This window comes from Diabrotica virgifera, chromosome 3 (genome assembly GCF_917563875.1).
Source record: "Diabrotica virgifera virgifera chromosome 3, PGI_DIABVI_V3a".
Classification (NCBI taxonomy): Eukaryota; Metazoa; Arthropoda; class Insecta; order Coleoptera; family Chrysomelidae; genus Diabrotica; species Diabrotica virgifera.
This window is the reverse complement of record NC_065445.1, coordinates 66,091,828-66,111,765: the sequence shown is the minus strand read 5'-3', so window position 1 is coordinate 66,111,765 and position 19,938 is coordinate 66,091,828. Positions and strand designations below refer to the sequence as shown.

At 32.2% G+C, this 19,938-nt stretch overlaps 1 protein-coding gene across 8 annotated transcripts in view; it reads right to left on the bottom strand.

The window, feature by feature from the left end:
- The window catches only part of LOC126881865 (potassium voltage-gated channel subfamily H member 6), a 1,259,880-nt gene that overhangs the window by 675,501 nt on the left and 564,441 nt on the right, over window positions 1–19,938 (bottom strand). For 6 of the 8 annotated variants that reach the window (XM_050646514.1, XM_050646508.1, XM_050646507.1 and 3 more), the window contains one exon: window positions 10,190–10,249. The exons of the other annotated variants lie outside the window; for them this stretch is intronic. In XM_050646514.1, the coding sequence (XP_050502471.1) occupies window positions 10,190–10,249 (60 nt within the window). The remainder of the gene's footprint in view (window positions 1–10,189; window positions 10,250–19,938) is intronic. 8 annotated transcript variants of the gene reach the window in all.

Sequence of the window (19,938 nt, the reverse complement as noted above, 5' to 3'; positions counted from 1 at the left end):
CACTTAAATACAATGTGGTTCCTTACTGAGTTACAGGGTGTTTTATCTAAAAATTTAAAAAACAATTTTGCTCAGCATTTTAGAACTATTCGACGTATCCTTTTCATACTTGGCAGAAAGTGCGACTACTAGACACCCTACTAATTTATGATAAACAAACGTTTCTAGCTACTACCAGAGGCGTACGACAGGGGATGGTGAATGGTTGACCCTTCTGAAATTCTACGCTACTGGAGGAATTACTATTTGAGTGCCATTTTTAGATTCTCCAATACTTTCTACGTAAATAATATCGTCTTCATTGGTAACGATAAAGTTTTAGTTTTCGAGATATTTGAAGTTAAATATGAAACGGCACAGTTATTTTCATTTATTTATGATACAAGATTCATATGATTAAAATTTAAAAATTATTTGTACCCAGTACTTTAAAACTATTTGGCGTATCCTTATCATACTTGGCAGAAAGTGTAAGTACTGTAAACTCTACTAAAGTCAGATAAATAAACGTTTCTAGCTACTACCAGAGGCGTACGACAGGGGATAGTGGCTGGTTGACTCTTCCCAAATTCTACGCCACTGAAGAAATTGCTATTTTAGTGTAATTTTCTGATTTTTCAATACTTTTTATGTAAATAATATACTCTTCATTCGTAACGATAAAATGATTAGTTTTCGAGATATTTGAAATTAAAAATGAAGTTACGCAATACATTAATCAAAATAACCGTGTCGTTTCATTTTTAACTTTAAAGATCTCGAAAACTAGTGACTTTATCGTTACGAATAGAGAATATATTATTTTCATAGAAAGTATTGGAGAATCCAAAAATTGAACTAAAATAGCAATTTCGCCAGTGGCGTAGAATTTTGAAAGGGTCAACCATTCACTTTCCCCCGTCGTACGCCTCTGGTAATATCCAGAAACGTTTGTTTAACATAATTTAGTAGTTTGTACAGTACCTATACCTCCTGCCAAGTATGAAAAGGATACGTCGAATAGTTTTAAAATGCTGAACAAAAATAGTTTTTAAATTTTTAGAAAAAACACCCTGTAACTCAGTATAGAACCACATTTTATTTAAGTGTTTTAGGTTAAATCTTCGTATTTTGTGCTAAGGTTTCTTTAGTTACTATATGGACAAATATTAATGAAACACCCTGTATAGGTACTATACTACTGGCATGGTTTATATAGTAATAGTTGGTCAGCCCAATAGGTAAATGTGTTTGATTCTAATTGAGACAGTCACTAGATGTCACCACCATTTCTGTCAGAGTCGCAACATCACGCGTAACTAAGATACATCCAAAATGCATAGACACCCAGTTGGATACGATCCTATTCATAACTGTTATTAATAGGATTGTATCTAGGGGTCGACAAGACAAGAATTCTTGTCTTGACAACAACTTCCGGTCTTGTCTTGAGAAAAATTCAAGAAATTTTAAATAATCTTGTCTTGACGTTTACTTGACATCTTATATCTTGTCTTGACTTAAGAAGTTTCAAAATCTTGAAACTTTTTGATTACCCGATCCGGTGTTTCCCCGGCGACCTTTTTATTGCGTTGCGTGCTGACACGGCCTCGTCTGTCACTGGGGGAGTCCCCGAACTGCATGTTTCCTGACTAACGAAAAATTGATGTGTACTTACATGCTTAAAATATGCATTTTGTATGGTTCGCACATACCTACTCTAAACTTAGCTGTCCAGGATTTCATAAAAATTATTGAACCAAATCGAAACACTTAGGCATCAAAATGATTTTGATTATTTGGAGGATGAGATCAAAGTATGTCCAAAGGAAGGTAAATGGTAAAAGAGGACCGGGAAGAAGACGCATTTCCTGGCTTCAAAATTTACGAAAGTGCATTAAAAAAACCACTACCACTGAACTGTTCCGCGCTGCGGTAAACAAAGTCAAGATAGCCATGATGATCGCCAACATCTGGAACGGATAGGCACTTTAAGAAGAAGAAGATCGAAGTATAAAATAATAGAAATGATTTTGCTCTAGATTTCAATTCTTCTGTAAGTAAAATTAAATACCTCTTCACAAAAGGTCAAACACTCAGGGCAAATGCAACTTAAACTTAACAGTGCTTGCCAGACCATAAATTATTGTAAGTTGACTATGCCAAAATTAGATGTGCCTACAAAATGGCATGCAACTTTTGAGATGCTAACATGAGGTTTAAGTGTAAAAAATGCTTTAACTACATTTTGTGACATCGAAAATCTAAATAATTGCAAAATAAACTGCGCGTCATAGAAAACGGGCACCCTAAAAAATGGGTCATTTTTGATGTCGCGTATCTCCTAAACCTGTTGTCCGATATAAGTGATTTTTTGAATATGTTATAGCCCTATTCTTTGTCAATATCACTGTATTAATATTTTTGCAAAACAGGTAAATTTTCATTATATACCGGGTGTACGAATCAAACTGTGTTTTTTTCTCAAAGTTCGCAACACCCTGTGGCATATTCTAGCATTTATAAAATACTGAAATTAAAACCCAACTATAGCTTCAGGTTTTTTTAACATTCTGTTTTTTTATTCATTCATTTATGATGGATAATACAAAAGTTATGTACTTTAACAACTAGGCATGCTCTTTATCAGTACAGGGTGTTTCTAAAGAAGTACGACAAACTTTAAGGGGTAATTCTGCATGAAAACATAATGACCGGTTACTTTATAAACATATGTCCGCAAATGCTTCGTTTCCGACATACAGGATGTTGAATTTTTTCTTAAAAACTGACGATTTATTTATTGCCCTAAAACCGGTTGAGATATGCAAATGAAATTTGGTGGGTTTTAAGACGTAATTTTTGAACATTTTTTGATATACAATTAAGAATTTTTTATTCACCATTGACGTACATACGAATAATATGATCGGTCATATTAGCCGTATGCGCTCGAATAGTGAATATAAAATTCTTAGTTGAATGTCAAGAAATGCACAATAACCATCTCTTAAAACCTACCAAATTTCATTTGCATATCTGAACCGGTTTTAAAGCAATAAATAAATCATCAGTTTGTAAGAAAAAATTTAACATCCCGTATCTCGGAAACGAAGCTTTTGCGGATATATGATTATAAAGCAAACTGTCATTATTTTTAATGCAGAATTACCCCTTAAAGTTTGTCGAACTTATTTAGTCCCTAAAACACTTTAGACTTATAACACCCTGTACTGATGAAGAACATGGCTAGTTGTTAAAGTACATAACTTTTGTATTATCCAACATAAGCAAATGAATCAAAAAACAGAATGTTAAGAAAACCTGAGGCTATAGTTGAATTTTAATTTCAGTATTTTATAAATGCTAGAATAATCCACAGGGTGTTGTGAACTTTGAGAAAAAAACACAGTTTGATTCGTACACCCGGTATACAATGAAAATTTCCCTGTTTTGCAAAAATATTATTACAAAGATATTGACAAAGAATAGGGCTATACCATATTCAAAAAATCATTTAAATCGGACAACAGGTTTAGGAGATACGCGACATCAAAAATGACCCATTTTTTAGGGTGCCCGTTTTCTATGACGCGCAGTTTATTAGATAAATAATGTGTTCTGATTTGTAAATTTTGTCAGTATCTGAGAAGCTTTAAAACACTTTCTTCAATACTCGAAGGGGAAAAATATTGCACACTCCCATTGGTGGCAATTGGGTTAAACTAAGGTACTTTCAGACAAACTAGAAATATTTTCAATTTGCGAGAGATAATGTTATCTTTTCCCTAATAAATACGTTTTAGAGTTTTCATTATTAGTCAAGATATTTCAAGATGTCTTGTTTTCTTGACAAGAAATCTTGGTATTGACACAAAACTTCTTGTCTTGTCTTGAAATCTAAAATTACTTCTTGGCTTGATCTTGTCTTAAAATCAAGACAAGATCAAGACAAAATCTTGAAATTTTCAAGAAATTGGAGACCCCTAATTGTATCCAACTTGGTGTCTATGCATTTTTTATGTATCTTAGTTACGCGTGACCTTGCGACCCTGACATACCTGTTATGAATAGGATTGTATCCAACTTGGTGTCTACGCATTTTCATTTTGGATGTATCTTAGTTACGCGTGACGTTGCGACCCTGACAGAAATGCAGGTGACATTTGGGGCTGTCTCAATTAGAATCAAACAAATTTACCTATTGGGCTGACCAACTATTACTATATAAACAATGCTACTGGACTTTGTATGCATGGGTACACTCGTATGTAAGTGTGTATATAAACTGTGGACCAGTAAGTAAGAACATGACATAAAAGCCGTATCTATGTAATTACTGTAGATTTGTCAATTGAATATAACACAAATAGATACATACCCACTAACAGTCAATAATGAAATCCTAGATATAGTCCGTTCTTTAACGGTAAAATATTGCAAAACCTCTAAATTTTAAAGAACCGCTTGTATTGACATGAAATTTGGCATACACATAGCTAACAAGTCAAAGAAAAAAAGTGATATTGTGCCGATATGTGCTTTTGCCCTGGGGGTGGTTTTCACCCCCTCTTGGGGTTGAAAAAATATTCGTCCAAAGAAAGTCAGGAAATGGATAAACTGGCTAATTTTAAGTAACTTTTGTTCTATAGAGTTTTTCACTAAGTCAATACTTTTCGAGTTATTTGGCAGTGAATATGTTCATTTTTTCAACAAAATAATCACGCTTTTAGACGGTTTTTCGCAAATAACTCAAATAGTATGTATTTTGTCGAAAAAACATTCTTAACAAAAATATATCCTGTAAAAAATTTTAAAAAATGGTGTATATAAAATATCACGTCTCTACACCTAGTAGAAGCAGAGTTATAGCTAATGAAAAATAGGTTTAACTTGTTTAAAGTGTTTAAAAAAAGCTTCATTTTTGTTTTATAAAAAAAATTCTAGCATCAAAATTAAACAAGTTACGCTCAAAATAAAGTTAGTCCCTTCTGGTTTTGGTAAAAAAATCGAGAAAATCACCCCCTAATTAGTATCTTAAATGAACTTAATCGTTACGACTTCACAAGTTTCTTGACTCGTGTATATATTGTTTATATGATCTGTAAGTTTCATCGGTTCAAAGTCTTTATTATTGAAAGGGCTGTAGTTAAAAAGGGTTGAACAAGTCACTGATCACGAATGTATGCAAATTTAGAAACACCAAATCTCAATCAATTTTTGTCTAACAGAAAAACAAAAAAATACATGATATTCAGAAAAGCAAATCTGACTTATTTTGTTTTTCGAGATTTTTGGTATCTCTAACAATTTTTAAGTTATTTTGAAAAATAGCATATTTTTCAAAATTTAAATTTTTAAAAATTTTACTTTGAAACCAAATTTTTTCAAAAATAATTACTTTAAACCGATGAAACTTACAGATCATATAAACACAACATAAGTAAAATAATTTGTGGAGCGGTAACGATTAATTTCATTTAAGTTGCTAATTAAGGGGTGGGCTTCCCGATTTCTTTTTGCAAAAACAAAAGGGACCAACTTTATTTTGAGCGTAACTTCCTTAAATTTAATGCTAGAAACTTTTTGTAAAAACAGGAATAAATCTTTTTTTAAACACTTTAAAAAAGTTGTAATGGGTTTTTCCCAAAAAGTGCTTAATTTTTTGGATATTTCACGTCGAAATATTCTATTAGAAATTTGGTGAATATGAATCTATTTTTCATTGGCTATAAGTCTGGTTCTAAGACATCCAGAGACCTAACGTGTAAACCATTTTTTTACTTTCTTATAGGCTATATTTTTGCTAAGAACGTTTTTTTCGACAAAATACTTACTTTTTGAGTTATTTGCGAAAAACCGTCTAAAAATGTGCTTATTTTGTTGAAAAATGAACATATTCACTCGCAAATAACTCAAAAAGTGTTGACTTGGCGAAAAAGCTCTGTAGAACAAAAGTTACTTAAAATTAGCCAGTTTACCCATTTCCGGACTTATTTTGGACATATATTTTTCACCCCCAAGAGGGGGTGAAAGTCACCTCCAGGGCAAAAGCACACATCGGCACAATATCACTTTTTTTCTTTGACATGTAAGCTATATGTATGCCAAATTTCATGTCAATCCAAGCGGTTCTTTAAAATTTAGAGCAAAAACCGTGAAAGAATGGACTAATAGCTGCATCACAAGTGTTCATTACGGTCAAGTACGGTCAGGTTCGTTCTGCAACTACTACGCTCCGTAATTCCAACGTGTAACAACATTATGACCAGGGGATGCATGGTACAAGGGAGAAAGCGTTGTTCTAGAGAGCTAGCGAACTCTTATTACAGCTTTAGCATGGTAAGCAGTGGCTGACAGAATTTTATTCTAACTCGTGGAAATACAGATGGAGAGCAAGATGATAAAATAGCAAAATATCGTTCAGAAATTAATAACTGTACTAAGCTTATAAATAAACAAAGAATGTGTGTGTGTACTTTGTACGCACGTAAGAAGTTATAATTCTATTATATGATTTCAACGAAATTAGTATACATTAAACAGATTATTTATATTTTATTTAAATATTAAACTAATTTTAATACTTACTACTTCTCAAAAATTTTCATTAAAACAGTGCCAAAAATTAAAATAATAAAAGAATAAAACACACACAAACAAACACATTGAAAAATGCCACAAATGATTTCTGAACAATGTAGGAAAAAATTTTAATTGAATATGTATTTTCTGAAAAAAAAATTATATAATAAACTTACAATCATAAAATGTATAAAAAAAAATTAAAAAAATTAAAGTTTCCATTGGGGTTCGAACCCGCTTATCAACGCAGTTAGTATTGAAATTCATTCACCTTAAACTTTTACCCACGGAGACCATGTGTCATCATGTGCGAAGATCAACTAACTAAACGGATTAAACTTTTGACGGTTCTGAATTTAACCAAATTATTTTGATTTTGAATTGAAATTATTTAGAATTGAAAGAAATATTAGAATACAAAAAAACATAGAGTAAGAAAACAATATATTTGGTGAATATTGATAGAAATTTTGATGGTAATCAAATTATGTAAATCAAAGCAATACATACCTACTATTTTAGTAGGTTCTTTTTAAATTTTCCAAATAGGTAGGTCCTATCTATGAAATTTTTTATTAGGATACTGAAACATTTACAATTATTACGTACCTGTCGCTTTTAAAAACTATTTAAAAAGTCACTACAATATTATAAACTTGCATTTTTCTCTGCCATCACAACAATAAAAACTAATATACACAACATTAATTTGTTTATCCAAAATCTCCATATTGAACCATTATTGACACATGATTTTAACACCCAATCAGATCCCGTATAACGTTTATATACCATACTGTCTGTGTGCGCATGCGCGCAGAATTATGAAATTTTACTCTCAATCGCGCCTAAAGAAGTATAATTTCAAAAACACTCCAGTCGCGTATTCGATCTATACAGCAAATACTCTGCCAGAAGGTATTTAGAGAGGGTAGATTCTGAGTCAGGTATTAAAAACACATATCTGGAGCTCAACAAAAGAAGATGAGAACAGAAGCAAAACTGGGTGCTGGGACACAGACCACAGCAAATCCACATAAAACCAAAGCAGGGATACGACACCTAACTTAACCTTACCTTAAAGAGTACCATTCTCTCCAATGTAAATATTGAAGACATAATTATTTACATCAATTTAAAACGAACTTTGTTTTAGAAAATTTTTAATGTAAGCTAAGCTTTTTAAATGTAGTTTTAATTAAACTAACAAAAAACTTTTTAACTGTAATTTGAATTAAACAAACACAAAGCTATACAGGGTGCTTCATCTTATTCGCCTCGGTCTCTGTACGGAAAACCACTTGCTATTTTAAAAAAATTTCTTCACAGAAATATACAGGGCCTTTAATACTACAACCTAAAAATAATGTGAATTATACAGGGTGTTCCAAAAAAGAGTGGTATATCAAAGTTGTATTTTTTCTTATGGAATGCCCTATATCTGATGACATTATTAAATTGACCTTAAAAAATAAGCTATACTTTCATAAGGGTTTCCTATACCTAAATACAGGGTGTTTTGATTTATTTCGATTTTTATAAAAATGTAAGGTTTTAGAAAAAATAAATATCTACTAATCTAAGAAGTAGTAACAAACTCTTTCTTGTATCTTAATAATAGACTATTTAGCATACTTAAACAGATGCTTATTGCAACAAAATTTCTTACAGGGTGGTCAAAATATGAGATTGTTCTATTAACAAATTCAAGCTGTAATAACTTACTTATTTTAAATGGAATACACTGTATCTTACTAGTCTATCGCGTAGAAAATTTACTTAGCTTTCAATTCTTATTAGGGTTTCCTATACCTATCTCCCTTCATTTTTTAAAAATTTAAAGATTTCCTAATTTGTAAGCTTTAAAAATTAGAATTAAGTACCTATGTCGTGTTTATGTACAACACATCACCAACACCGGCAATATACTTAGAAAAGATACTGTCATTAATAAAATTTTCATTGTTATCATGTAATCACACAGAGTGTTGTATTATTTTAGTTGATTTTGGCCTACATGTGACATTGAATAATATGTTTATATTAAACTGCATACCCTATATTAGATGCCGTATTCTGGAAGATATTTAAATTATATTTCATTCCGTATAAATATTTTGCATATCTTAACCCAACGGTTATTAAGTAAATTTAAGAACACCACTTTTTGTTTGAATCTTTGAATCGCAATTACAAACAATTAAATGCAATGGCTACTTTGACGAAAACGAGCCTATTGTACAAAAATATGTAAAAATGGGTATTTACAGAATAACATGGGAATTTATATTTACAGAATAACATATGTATTAAGAATATTTACATGGAATTGTAGAGATTTTAAATATTATAAAGAATAGAATATCGAGTATGTCATTTAAAATAAGAACACTCTGTGTGATTAAATGATAAAAATGTGAATTTTATTAAGGAAACTATCTTGACTAGGATATTTAAGTATATTGGCGGTGTTGGTGATGTGTTGTACATAACCACGACATAGGTACTTAATTCTAATTTTTAAAGCTTACAAATTAGGAAATCTTTAAATATTTAAAAAATGAAGGGAGATAGGTATAGGAAACCCTAATAAGAATTGAAAGCTAAGTAAATTTTATACGCGATAGACGAGTAAGATACAGGGTGTTCCATTTAAAATAAGTAAGTTATTACAGCTTGAATTTGTTAACAGAACAATCTAATATTTTGACCACCCTGTAAAAAATAGTTATAGGAAACCCTAATACAAATTGAAAGCTAAGTAAATTTTATACGCGATAGACTAGTAAGATACAGGGTGTTCGATTTAAAATAAGTAAGTTATTACAGCTTGAATTTGTTAATAGAACAATCTCATATTTTGACCACCTTGTAAGAAATTTTGTTGCAATAAGAATCTGTTTAAGTATGCTAAATAGTCTGTTATTAAGATCCAAGAAATTATTTGTTACTGCTTCTTAGATTCGTAAATATTTATTTTTTTCTTAAACCTTACATTTTTATAAAAATCGAAATAAATCAAAACACCTTGTATTTAGATATAGGGAACCCTTATGAAAGTATAGCTTATTTTTTAAGGTTAATTCAATAATGTCATCAGATATAGGGCATTCCATAAGAAAAAATATAACTTTGACATACCACTCTTTCTTGGGGCAAGCTGTATAATTCACATAATTTTTAGGTTGTAGTATTAAAGGCCGTGTATATTTCTGTGAAGAAATTTTTTTAAAATATCAAGTGGTTTTCCGTACAGAGACCGAGGCGAATAAGATGAACCACCCTGTATATGTAAATTAATTTTTAATTAAACATGAACTATTTTATATATTTTCCAAAAAAAAAACCGTAAATAAAAAGTGAAGTAAATTAATTTTTAATTAAACATGAACTATTTTATATATTTTCCAAAAAAAAAAACGTAAATAAAAAGTACTCGTAGCAAAAACAACGAAAAACTATACATAAAAACTACTACAACTACAGTTACAAACAGCAACCCTAGACAATATTTTGACAAAAAATTCGCAAACGAACCTGCTATTACGTTTGTTTCAACCCTAAAGACAGCTTCATGCTCACTAACACTAGGAACATCTTTATAATAAATAATGAACATACGTACCAAAGAGGACAGAGGGGATTTCGGAGCCAATGGCAGCTCAACTCTTGCCGCTGTCATTTTCTGGATGTTAGAAAAACATTTATAAACGTTTTCAACAACCCAACAGCAAAATATTATAATAGTTATATTAAATTTTTTAAATGATTAAGTAGAAACAGTAATCCGAATTTATCAATAAAACTGCAGATTTAAACACAATTATTTAGTATTCATTGGATAGAAAATTCACAAAAATTAAAAACACACTTCGTGCATTTGCATTTGTAGAGCACATATTAAACAATATTTGACATCACAACTGAATATGTCGGAAACTACTGAAAAACACACCAGGTCCAATATTTTCGCCAATATTTACATAATCTGCTCTATTGGTTATCGTGTTGCCAGAAAGGAATGTTGTTTTTAAAAAAGAGAAAAGAAGTTTAAGTGAGACGTTTGGAAGCATTAAAAGCTAAAAATAAATTTATAAAAATGTGCCGATTTTAAATCAGAATTAATATTAAGGTCGATTTTATTTCGTGCGATTATTTAACTATGTATGTGATAAAATTATCTGTATACCAGGGCGGATCTGTGAAAAAAACCTCTATCTTTGGATGTAAGAGGTGGCATTCGGATTTTTGCTAATAATTATAATTGACTTATGCTCCTTCTCAAATATGCCCGGAACATTAATAAAAAAATTAAAATATTTAAAAATTTCGAAAAACATCAATTTTTTTCTACTTTCTTTGCTTATAACTTTAAAACGATTAATTTTGGAACAAAGTTGTAGGAAAATAAAATAAAGATAATAGAATTTTGTATAATGTACGTCTGGTTAAAAATGTCTTAAATTATTAACTTTTATAGGTTTAAAGTTTTTATAAAATTTGAACTTAAAAAAAAATAGATTGAAAATTTAGTACGCAAAATCTATTAGGTCGATTGTAATGAAATCTGGTGGACGGTTTAAGTATGTTATAAACATTTTCTAAGCGAATAAAAAACATTGAATAAAAACAGGCTCCTTTTGCCTCCTTATTTTGTATTTATTGCTATTTTGCAAAAAGGGTAATATTTTAAGACATTTTTAACGTTGCGCTGAGTGTGTAAATATTAATTGTATTTTGCTCTTGCATTAAACCCGTTTTTCGCGAAATGCAGAGTAAATCAATTACAGAAAACGATAAAGTGTGAAGTTAAGTGAGTAATCTTCGCGCTGAACGAAAAATAATAAACTAAATATTGAAATTGTGCTCCAAATTGGCAAAAATCAAAGGTAAGCGTAACACATAAACAAATAAAACGTCATCGATATTACGATATTCGAAGTGGATCCTTGTTTGATTGGAACGCGGTGTTGCCAAGTCGACAGGGAAGTCCTGTAAGTAGGGAGGAGCGAAATAGTATATACTGCTCAATATAATTTTATCAAAAAAAAAAGAAAAAAAAGTAAGACGCTACACTGAGAAAGGTTAAGTTTCCGCGGAGATAGTCCGAATGAGACCTTTATCGCAGTAAAACGAACCAGTTGAAATGAGCAGAGAAGATAAAAAATACGAAGAGCTATTATTTCGAACAGAAAGTGACGGTACCACGACAGACGAAAACGACAAGAAGAGAAAAGAGGAAGAATTGGAACGGGCTTTTAACAAAAGTCGAAAAATAAGCAGATCTCCCTCCTACAGAAAGGAGAAAATGGAGGAGAATATACAAAAAATTATGGAAATGATGGCAGGAGTAAGTCTAAAAATCGAGGAACAATCAAGAGAACTTAACGAGATGCGTAGAGAGCAGAAAGAATATAGAGATGAAATAAGAGAGCTACGCCAGGAGAATGTAACATTAAGAGAAGAAAACACGAAACTAAAACAGGCAGTTTATCAAATAGAAGAACGGCTTGAAAGTTTAGAAAATAAAAAAAGGCGGAAAAATATAATTATACAGGGATTGAACATAGATACAAATGGGCCAGATATCCTAAAACATGCAATGAAAAATTTTATGCAGACAGAATTAAAAGTAGATGTACAAATAGAGAAGGCTCTGAAGTTAGGAGAAAAAGTTTGTCTGGTTGAGCTTGAAAAGGAAGAAGATAAAAGAAAAATCATGCGAAACAAAACCAAATTGAGAAATTGAGAAGAAGGTCTAGTTTATATCAACGATGACCTATCAAAGAACGACAGAATTGTACAGAAACATGTCAGACAAAAAGCGCAAGAACTAAGAAAGGAAGGGAGAAAAGTGAAAGTAGGGTATAAGAAAATATATGCCGATCATGAAATATGGCGCTGGGATGGAATGACCCAAACGTTGGTGGTAGAGACCAAAGCAAAAAACTAAGCAATAGCAATGAAAGGAAATAAATGACGACGAAAAATGCAAAGAATAGGATTACGAACTATGGAAATAAAACAAATCAAGACAGCAATAAAAAAGAAAAGCCGAAAAATGACAAGATACAGTTTGCAACAGGGATAAATAAGAAGGAAACGATGCAGGCAATGGACAAGGCAATAAGTAAAGATAACAAAAAGAAAACTAAAGTCAACTTGGGTACATGGAATGTAAGAGGCACATACGAAACAGGAAAACTCAAAGAATTAATTAGAGAAATTAATAGATATAATGTAGAAATAACAGCTTTACAAGAGACAAAACAATTGGAAACAGAAATAGTAGAAATAGAAGACGTGGTATTTTTTAAAAGCGGGGGAGAAACCAGAAGGTTATGAACAGGTTTTATAATACAGCGAAAATGGAAGGAAAGGGTAATGGCATTCCAACCAATATCAGATAGACTATGCACAATAAGATTAAAAGGGGACAAACGAAACATAAGTATAATAAATGTACACGCACCGATTGAAGATGCCACAGAAGAAGAAAAAGACGAATTCTACGAGCAATTGGAAAGAGAATATGATAAATTACCAGGGTTTGACATCAAAATAATAATGGGAGACTGCAACGCCAAAGTAGGAAGAGAGAATATATACGAACACATAATAGGGAAATATAGTAAGCATGAGGTGTCGAACGATAATGGCCAAAGAATAATAGGCTTTGCAACAGAAAGGCAAATGGTGATACGAAGCACACAATTACGCCGAAAAGATATATATAAAGGAACGTGGATTTTCCCTGATAAGAAGACAGTAAATCAGATAGACCATATTTTAATAGAGAAGAAGCATGCAAACAATGTAATAAATGTAAAGAGCATGAGAGGAGCGGACTGTAACTCTGACCACTACCTGGTGAGAGCAGAATATAAAATCGAGCATAACATAAAGCGAAACAATAAAACAACAGAAAAAATTGGAAAACAATTTAACATAGGACTACTAAAAGATAACAACACACAGAAGAAGTATGAACAGGGAATAACCAACAGACTAATCAGGGAACAAGAAACGTCAAGCCCAGACAAACAATGGCAAAATATCAAAGAAGCAATCTTGGACACAAGTAAAGCAATACTAGCGAAAACCAAAAGAAAACACAAAACAAAAGATTGGTATGATGAAGAATGTCAAGAAATAGCAGAATCAATAAGAAAAGTAAGACTCAAAAATCTCACAAATGACGAAGAAAGCACTAGAGAAGAATACAGAGAATTGAGAAAAATCATGAAAAGAAAATGTAGAAGCAAAAAGAGAAAATACAACGAGAACAAACTGAAAGAAATAGAAGAAAAATTTCAAAAAAAAAGAAATAAGATCATTCTACCAGGAAGCAAAAAAAATGGAAAGAGGATATCAAAAAAACAACCCATATATGAGAGGTGATAAAGGGATGTTACTAAATGAGCATGAAAAAATAATGGAAAACTGGCAAAACTATTTCACAGAACTGCTAAATAAGAGCGAAGTACAAAAGGAAACAAACCATGAAATTGAAGATGATCAGATAGCAATAGAAATACCCACAGAACAAGAAATAAAGAACGAAATAAAGAGCTTGAAAAATAACAAAAGCCCAGGAATAACAGAAATATCGGCCGAAATGATAAAATCAGGAGGGAAAAGACTACAGAAAGAGATATATGATCTGATAAAAAGAATATGGGAAGTAGAAAAAATGCCAGAAGAGTGTACCATAGCAAGAATATGCCCTATACATAAAAAAGGTGATAGAATGCTATGCGAAAACTACAGAGGCATCGCACTATTAGAAATAGTTTACAAAATCTTGGCACAAAGTATAAGTAAAAGGCTAAGTCATTATTCGGAAAAAATACTGGGGGAATACCAGGCAGGTTTTAGAAACAACAGATCAACGACTGACCAAATATTTGCCTTAAAAGAAATACAGACTACCTGTTACGAACATAAAACAGTACTATATGCTTTGTTCATAGACTTTAAGCAGGCTTACGACACAGTAAATAGACAGCAGATGTACGAACTGATGAAAGAATTGGGGATACCAAGTAAAATTGTCAAGATGATAAAGATGACGATGGAAAACACAACAAACGAAATAGCTTGGAAAGGGTATACATCCAAAAAGTTTGAAACCAAGGAAGGATTACGACAAGGAGACCCACTATCAACGATGGCATTCAATCTAACATTGGAAGGAATAATCAGGAAAAGCAGAATAAACATGCAAGAAACGATATTTAAAAACGGCCACCAATGCATAGCATTTGCAGATGATCTGACGCTATTAGCAACAAGCAAAAAAGAACTACAAAAGTTAATGAAAAACATAATAACAGAAGCCAAAAAATTCGGACTTAAAATAAATGAAGAAAAGACAAAGTATATGATAATGGGAGAGATCCAAAAAGAAAAAGAGAATAACATCATAGTACAAATAGATGGAGAAAAAACATACTCGTTTAAAAGAGCCAAAGAAATTATTTACCTGGGAGCCAAAATAGATGAAAATGGTCATGAAGAAGGGGAGATAAAGGCAAGAATAGCTAAAGGAAATAAAAAATATGGAGCATTACGCACATTATTGAAATCCAAATACGTATCAAGAAAAACAAAAATAAGAATTTATAAGACTGTTATCAGACCTACAGTAACATACGCAAGCGAAACATGGGTGCTCAAAAAGTCAGAAACAGACCTGTTAGAAAGATGGGAGAGAAAAATGCAAAGAGCAATATATGGAGGTGTGAAAATAGAAGGTCAGTGGAGAAGAAGAACCAATAAAGAATTGGAAGAACTATATCAAGAGCCAATGATTACGACGACGATCAAAGCACAGAGAATACGATACTTGGGGCACATAGAGAGAATGGGAAGTAAACGAATGCCAAAAATGGTACTTTCACGAAGACCAATACAAAAGAGGAGGAAAGGCAGGCCAAGGAAAAGATGGAAGGACAGTGTATATGAAGACTTGAAGAAAAGTAACATTGAGAGATGGAAAGAACTAGCATTGGACAGAAGGAGATGGAGAGAGGTTGTGAAGGAGTGTATAAAAAGACTGAAGTGTATTTAAATAAAATTTATAAGTTATGTAAGTTATATTAAGTTATTTACTATATTATTTATGTAATCAGAAATGTAAACATTTTAGCCCTAGGCCTACAAGGCCCGTTGCGCTTAATAAATATATATATAGGTTTAAAGTTTTTATAAAATTTGAACTTAAAAAAAAATAGATTGAAAATTTAGTATGCAAAATCTATTAGGCCGATTGTAATGAAATCTGGTGGACGGTTTAAGTATGTTATAAACATTTTCTAAGCGAATGAAAAACATTGAATAAAAACAGGCTTCTTTTGCCTCCTTATTTTGTATTTATTGCTATTTTGCAAAAAGGGTAATATTTTAAGACATTTTTAACCAGTCGTATATTATACAAAATTCAAATAGCTTTATTTTATTTCGTAACAACTTTGTTCCAAAATGAATCGTTTTAAAGTTATAAGCAAAGAAAGTAGAAAAAGATCGATGATTTTCGAAATTTTTAAATATTTTAATTTTTTTATTAATGTTCTGGGCATATTTGAGAAGGAGCATAAGTCGATTATAATTACTGAAGTTGTTACCTAACTTTATCTGCAAAAATCCTAAAACGCCACCTCTCACATCCACCTAAAAACAGATCCGCCCTGGTCTACTTTATTTTAATAAAAATTTACATTTTTTTTTATAAGGAGATTTATAATAATTTAAGAAATGTAACCACGAAATGCATCTGTTTTGAAATTTAATACTTTAAAACAAGTACTTATGTTTTGGCGTTGCAAAAATATTGCACACGATTTTAATTTTTTTCAAAAATCTATCTAATGACATTCAATACGCACCTACACCACTTCCTTAGGGGAAGACTTGGTGGCAACTTTTAAATCTTAAAAGGCTACGCGTCATCAATTTTTTTTTTCGAAAGTTGTGTGAACTTTCAACAGTGCGGCAACAGTGCATTAACAGTACGACAGTGACAGGTGTTGACAGTGACACTATCACATCAAAAACGGCAATAAATTGGTGAAAACAATAATTATTATACTCATTCTTCACAGTTTGATTTCTTGTTATAGATAATCGATTTTTTAGTAATTCCAATGTGACACAAAATCTAGGCATGGGATAAAAAAAGTTTATTTGAAGAAATTGTATTTTTTAATTTTTCTTAATGGCGCTACAGGCTTGTTTTTGTAATATTTTATTTAATTAAAGAGTAAATTTCACATATTTATATTTCTCAAATTGATGTCTGTAACGCTCTTGGAATGCGTTTTTCGCGCGCTGATGTTGCCTTTTAAAGGAACTCCCATGTTTTATAGTAGATTTGGATGTCTCGTAAAAAATTAAGTAACTTTTATTCCAAACATTTTTTTAATTGTTTATAAATGGGGCTATAATAAAAAAAACGATTTATGCTGATACCATAGGGAAATAATAATTGTGGAATTGGTTTACCTATATACCTCAAGAAATAAACTTTAAAGTGAAAATCTAAAACAAACGTGTTTAATATTTTTTCCGTCGACCGTCCATTTATGATCAATTTTAACACCCTCAAAATCATTGATTAATGACCCCTATTAATGAATGATTTTCTATTAATAAACGATTTCATTATAGGCAACACAACATACATTGCTTGCATAAATTAATTAAACGGTCTGTGATTGGCAGTGACCTGTGGTGTAGGCAACCAAACATATACCTATTTATATTCCCACTAAAAAATTTAAAATCAAGTAGCCGCTGTTAATACTATCTGTTATTGTATGTCATTTACTTTATTGTTTAAAATTCTGTGTATTTGAAAAATCAAAAGATGGATATATCTTTATTTCTCAAAAGTACGGTCGACGGAAAAGTTTTGTAACGAACTCGTGAATTAAAATGGCGATTAACAATCTCGAACATTAACGAACCTCAATTGTTAATCGCCCTTATTAATACACTTGTTGGTTAAATAACTATTAAAAATCTATCGAATGACACCAAACACGACCCTCCCTACAACCTGGGGGTCAGGCGTGGGGCAAATTTGAAATCCGAAAGGAAAAAAGCCATTATTTTGTTGAAGATTCGGATTCTAAATGAAAAAGTAAAAAGGTTTTTTAATTTTTTTTATTCACGACAGAGAGCGAGTGTAATCACAAAAAAAAAGAAATACAGATCAGAAGTTTGCGAACTATTTTTCATGATACTGAATACAAACTTCAACGATTTTTTGCAGAATTCGAATCTGCAATAAAAATGGGGGTTTATATTTAAGATTTTGAAGTTGCTTCCCGCCCCAATCCTATTGACGCGAATCGCTTTTTGCTTTTCTGTGAGCAAATGAGGGAACTAACGAGAAACTAACTTGGTGCTTCATTTCCAAACACAGAAGCTATTTTAACGAGACATTGCTGTTGGGATAATTCTCTCCGAAAACTGTAAAAAATTATTGCTCGAAAATGTTCTCAGCTATGATCTATTTTTTGACTGACTTCCTAATTTCAAAAATTCAAAAAAAAAATTAACTCTGGATTTATTTCAACAGAAGATTGAGGTTATATTTATGTTGGATGGATTTATTGGTGCCGCCGTCTAAACGGCTACAAGCAAAACTAAAAGACAAACATATTCCATATATCGTCATCATGCTCGATTTGGATTTCCCTATAGTTATGTATTTTTAAGAACCCTTCTACAGCGCCCGTTATATTTTAATTAAAAACACCCTTGACACGCATTCAAGGGCTAGCAAAAACGAAATCCCCTCGATGTATGCATACCGTCGAAACTTTCGTTTTCCCAAGACGGCGGCTTTCTCTGAATTCAGCGGTAGCAATAAACAAAGGAACTATCCGTTCATGGCACACTCTGTGTTTAATAATCATGTGATTTAAAAGCGAAAATCCATAATGTAAATGGCTGCCAAGGAACGCTAGAACCTCAAGGTCTTGCATGGCTTGTAGTAGGAAGTGTGCGGGTGCAATAGTTCAAATCGTGAATGGGGACGTGACTCAAGCACAGAACTTCGGTTTAGAATAGAAAATAGAGACGCATACATAATATTACTGAATTCTAATTTATTCAGCACAGAATACAAACGAGGTTTAGTTATTAACAACTTAATATAATCTAAACAGTTTAAAAACAGGTCAGTGGAATATACAGGGTGTAACAAAAAAGTAGTTCATATATTAAATTACATATTCTGGGACTAAAAATAGTTCGACTGAACATAACTTACTGTTCTTACGATGTCAGTTGGACCAGTATAAAAACAAAATTTGACACCGATTGTCGGCGTCGTTTGTAAAACATAGGCGGCGCAATAGAAATTAATGAGTAAACTTTTATTTTTAAATTATGGTTCACATCATCCAGCCTCAAAAGTCCACTGCTGAACATAGGCCTCCTCCCCTCGTTTCCAACCCCATCTATCCTGCGCCGCCCTCATCCAGTTTTTATTTACCTTTCTTAAGTCGTCAGTCCATCTTGTAGGCGGTCGACCGACGCTTCTCTTGTCTTCTCTTGGCCTCCATTCCAATAACCTCTTCGTCCATCGCCCATCTGTCATTCTGGCTACGTGTCCTGCCCATCTCCACTTCAACCTGGCTATCCTCTCGATGACGTCAGTCACCTTTGTTCTTCTCCTGATTTCTTCGTTTCTGATTTTGTCTCGCAGAGTTATTCCTAACATTGACCGCTCCATTCTTCTCTGCGTGACTCTTAGTTTGGTAGCCGAGGCTTTAGTTAAGGTAAGTGTTTCTGATCCGTACGTCAAGACTGGGAGGACGCACTGATCGAATACCTTTCTCTTTAGACATGTGGGTAACTCACTTTTAAAAGTTTCTCTCAGTTTTCCAAATGCTGCCCACCCAAGACCGATTCTTCTCTTCAGCTCATGAGTCTGGTTATCCCTGCCAATCGTAATTTCATGTCCCAGGTATTTATATCTATCTACGAGTTCTATTTCCTTCCCACCAATACTGATGTTCTGGTTGGGTACCAAATTTGTCATTATTTTTGTTTTTGAGATGTTTATATTTAAACCAACATTTTCTGTAGCTACAACGAGTTCTTGTACCATCTCTCTTGCCATACCTAGATCCTCAGCTACTATGACTATATCATCGGCGAAACGTAAGTTGTTTAGGTATTCTCCATCTATTTTTATTCCCTTTGTCATCCAATCCAAACTCTTGAAAGCATGTTCTAAGACCGTATTAAAAAGTTTAGGTGACATTGGGTCTCCTTGTCTAACCCCCCGTTCTATTTTTATGCGATTACTGTTAGTATGTAATTTGACAGTGGTTGTTGCCTGTAAGTATATTTTGTGTA